Below are 4,165 nucleotides of genomic sequence, written 5' to 3' on the forward strand. Positions count from 1 at the left end.
TAAGTTTTTGGTCTTATTCCTTCTACTGAATTTGGATTTAATTTTCTCTTATTTCCCTAGCTCTTTGCTATAGATGCTTATATCAGTGCCTGTCTTCTACTATGTCCAATTTGCTTATGTAACCATCCAATCAGAATATTCTACTATTGACATTGTCAGTTGCAATTCATTTGAGATATATGCGGAGGAACACCTTTGTGTGCCCGTTATCATAAGGCCACGTGGTTTCCTTGTTGGAATGGAAAGAAAACTGGACTGGGAATCAAGGTACCTGATTTCTGGTCTTCACTTTTCAACTCATTACCTCTGTGACCTTAGAAAGAAGTCATTTAAACTTTCTGGTCCTTAGTTTGGGGGGGGTGTGTGTGTGTGTTGGCGGGGGGGGGACGACTCTGTGCTATGAAATCATTACAAATTCATATTTTTGTGAAAAAATGTATATGGGAGTCCCATATATTCATCCCCCAGTTTCCCCCAGTGGAAATCCACAGAGATTATTTAGATTTCACCAATTTTAAATATGTGTGTGTGTGTGTGTGTTTGCAGTTTTAGCATTTGTGTAGATTAATGGAACCACTAACCATAATCAAGATACAGAACTGTTCCATTACCACAGAAGGACTCTCTTAGGCTATTTCTTTGAATTCACACCCAAATCTCTCCGTCACTAGCCCTGACAACCACTAATCTGTTCTCCATTTCTATAATTTTACTTCAAGAATGTTTTATGAAGGGAATCATACACTATGTAACCTTCTAAGATAGAATTGTCACTCAGCATAATCCCCTTCAGATTCATCCGAGTTCTTGTGTTTGTTTTCATTGCTGAGATGTTAGTAACAGATGTTTTGGAGATGCTCTTCATCAAATTGTTACGTTCTTCCTAGTTTGCAGTGATGTTAAAAAAAAAAAAACCAAAAAGCCTGAATATCATAAATAGGTTTTGGGTTTTGTTGTGTCTTTCCTGCACCAACTGATATGACCATGGCCTGTTTTTTTTTTTTTTTTTTTTTTTAAGTATAGTTGATTTCCAATGTTGTGATAGTTTCAGGTATACAGCAAAGTGATTCAGTTACCCATATATAGGTTATTACATGATATTGAATATAGTCTACTGTGCTGTACAGTAAATCCTTGTTACTAACCTATGGCCATAGCCTATGGACATGATGGATTGTATTGATTTTCATATAATGGACCAACCTTGCACACCTGAACTGTATCTCCAGTTGTGATGTGGAATTCCTTTTACCTTTTGCTGAATTCAGCTTATTAACATTTTGTTGAGGATTTTTGTGTCTAAGTTCATGAGAGATATTGGTCTTTAGTTTTCTTTTTGTCCTTTCTTTGACTTTTTGTTTGTTTTTTAATCAACCATGCTACATGGCATGTGGAATCTTCTTAGTTCCCCGACTAGGGATTGAATCCATGGCCCATGAAAACCAAGAACTCAAAACCCTAATTTAGTCATTTTTAAAAGGAAGGAATCTCTTTGCACTGACTGGTATAGCTTTATCTTCTGCAAAGGACATTCTTTTTTCCACTATCAAAGTTCCTGATCCATGATGTTAGTAGGCGATTTAGCTTAGTAGCAAAAGGCCAAGTATGTTAACCTAGTTATTATGCAAGCTTTCCAAAAGACTCAGATCAGTGCCTCAGAAACTATGTGCAACATCTCTAAAAGAAAAATGGGTACTCATATAGTGGACAATAGAGATCATAGTCAAAAAACATATTTGTCAAGACAGGAGACAGGGAAGTGGGCCTTCAAAGTAAAGTCCTAAAGGTACCATTACTAGTGAAAGGAAAGAGCTATCCTTTGCAGAAGTAAAGTACAGAAGGCTGAGTTTGGAGCAAGGTGACAATATCTTATTAAACAACACAGATGACTTGTTATATGCAATGGAAGGAGAATATATGTAAAGAAATATCAGGAATGTTGGGGAAAATAACATTGCCTGTTGCTACAGTGATCTTTTTTTTGATGATCCCTCTTGTGAGCTAGTATGACTTTAAGAACTTCACCATCTGCTTGTTCATGAACAGTAATGGATCAAACATACTACTAGTCATCTTTGAACAAAACATGATTATATCATTAGTTCCCAATCTTGGCTATACATGAAAACCAACTGGTATCATTTTAAAATCCTCATGCTAAGACTAAACCTGAGTCCAATTAAATCATAATCTGTGTTGAGAAACAGTCATCAATAATTTTTAAACACTCCCAGGTGACTCCAATATGAAGACAAAGCTGAGGATCAGTTACATGCATTCTTAGATGTAACATGCATAAACAGATGTGAAAGATGCAAAGTTCTGTGGACAATAGACATGAATTTTGGAAAGTGTTGAAGATTTTAATTATCTAAAAAAGAGTTTTGCATTTCTCCAGGGTGTCTGGATCATAGATAAGAAATTAAGAGGGTCTATAGCTATAACATGATTAAATCATGCAGTGATTATAATGGGGATAGAATCCCACAATAATCCCTCAATTCCATTAAAGATGTACCAAATGAAGCAATATACAGATATGAAACATTGAAAGTATTGAAAGGCCCAAGAGCTGCAAAAACTATGGAACCAAATAGGCCTAATTTTGAATTCCAACTGCTTGGTTTTAGTGACTTTTTCTACCTACACAAAACAAGATGGCACAGGCTGAGGAGCCTCCACATGGCCTTCTTGATGTCCCTGTTCCTCAAGCTGTAGATGAAGGGGTTCAGCATGGGAGTGACCACAGTGTACATCACTGAGGCCACTGCACCCTTTCTGGGGGAATGTGAAACAGTAGAACTGAGGTACACCCCAAGGCCTGTTCCATAAAATAAACACACAACTGCCAGGTGAGAGCCACAGGTGGAAAAGACTTTATACTTCCCACCTGTTGATGAGACTCTCAGAATAGAGGAAACAATGTGAGTGTAAGAGAAGAGAATCCCTGTGAGTGGAAAACCACCCAAAATGGCACCAATTAAATAGATTAGTATGTTGCTGCTGGGGATTTCAAAACAGGCAAGGCTGAATAGCTGAGACGGGTCACAGAAGAAATGAGGGATTTCCACATCCACGAAGAAGGTAAGTTCTAACAATATCAAGCTATGCAGCTGGGAGACCAAAAGGCTGATGAAAACTGACACCAAAACCAACAAGCCACAGAGGCATGGGTTCATGATGACAGTGTAGTGCAGGGGGTGACAGATGGCCACAAACCGGTCATAGGCCATCACAGTCAGGAGTAGACTATCCAAGCATCCAAAAAGAATAAAAATTGACATCTGAGTCAGGCAGCTTCCATAGGAGATGATTCTGCTGTGAGTCTGGATATTCACAATCATCTTGGGGACAGTGGTGGAGGTGTAACCAATGTCAGCCAAGGACAGGTTGGAGAGGAAGAAATACATGGGGGTGTGGAGGTGGGAGTCAGAGATGACAGCCAAAATGATGAGCAGATTCCCAAGCATGGTGACCAGGTACATGGACAGGAAGAGGCCAAAGAGGAGAGGCTGCAATTCTGGATCCTCTAGGAGGCCCATGAGGAAGAATTCTGAGACATAGGTTATATTCTTTGGTCTCATGTGGCTTAGACACCTCCTAGAAAGGAAAAGAGGCTTCAAATAAGTAAAACAAGCAAATAGGGAGCCAGCATTGTGTTTATATTTTGGATTCAAGCAAATCAAAGTAAAGATTTCAAATGAGGATTATATATTCCAGTACCTTTAATGATATTTCCCAGTGGTGGCAAACTCATTTCCTCTTAGAACTGTTTCCTCACTGATTTCCTGGCTATTTACCTGTCTCTGTATACACTCACTTGAGAGACAATGAGCCAAAGTGTGATAAAGGATAATCCAATTTGGAGTTAATAAAGTCACAAACAGTAGAATATCAGTCATCACCTTTGAAGGAAATATATGGAATAAGAAATATCTTTCTCCCTTAAGAAAAATCACTCCAATAAAACACAGTAGAAAGTAGTCAAATATTCTTTATCCAAGTGTAGTGCAAGGAGTTCCCTTAATTGGAACTTTCGTAAACACTCTATAACATTACCAGTATTCTAAAGTCAGATGTATTTAATCAGTTAGAATTTTGATAGGATTGTTATCCTCATGAATTTTCATCATTATTGGTTTTCTGATATCCATCCTCAATGGAA

The 4,165-nt window shown here is 38.0% G+C and overlaps 1 protein-coding gene across 1 annotated transcript; it reads right to left on the bottom strand.

The window, feature by feature from the left end:
* Positions 1–2,639: 2,639 nt before the first annotated feature.
* LOC130836188 (olfactory receptor 18-like) lies at positions 2,640–3,611 on the bottom strand. Its single transcript, XM_057708265.1, has one exon. It carries the CDS (start codon positions 3,582–3,584, stop codon positions 2,640–2,642), a length of 945 nt encoding a protein of 314 aa, XP_057564248.1. The 5' UTR covers positions 3,585–3,611.
* Between the last annotated feature and the right edge of the window lie 554 nt (positions 3,612–4,165).

The sequence above is a fragment of the Hippopotamus amphibius genome, chromosome 15 (assembly GCF_030028045.1).
Source record: "Hippopotamus amphibius kiboko isolate mHipAmp2 chromosome 15, mHipAmp2.hap2, whole genome shotgun sequence".
In the NCBI taxonomy this organism is placed as follows: Eukaryota; Metazoa; Chordata; class Mammalia; order Artiodactyla; family Hippopotamidae; genus Hippopotamus; species Hippopotamus amphibius.

Coding starts and splice junctions, on each gene's coding strand:
- LOC130836188 (XM_057708265.1), bottom strand. CDS start 3,584: ATGAGACCAAAGAATATAACCTATGTCTCAGAATTCTTCCTCATGGGC.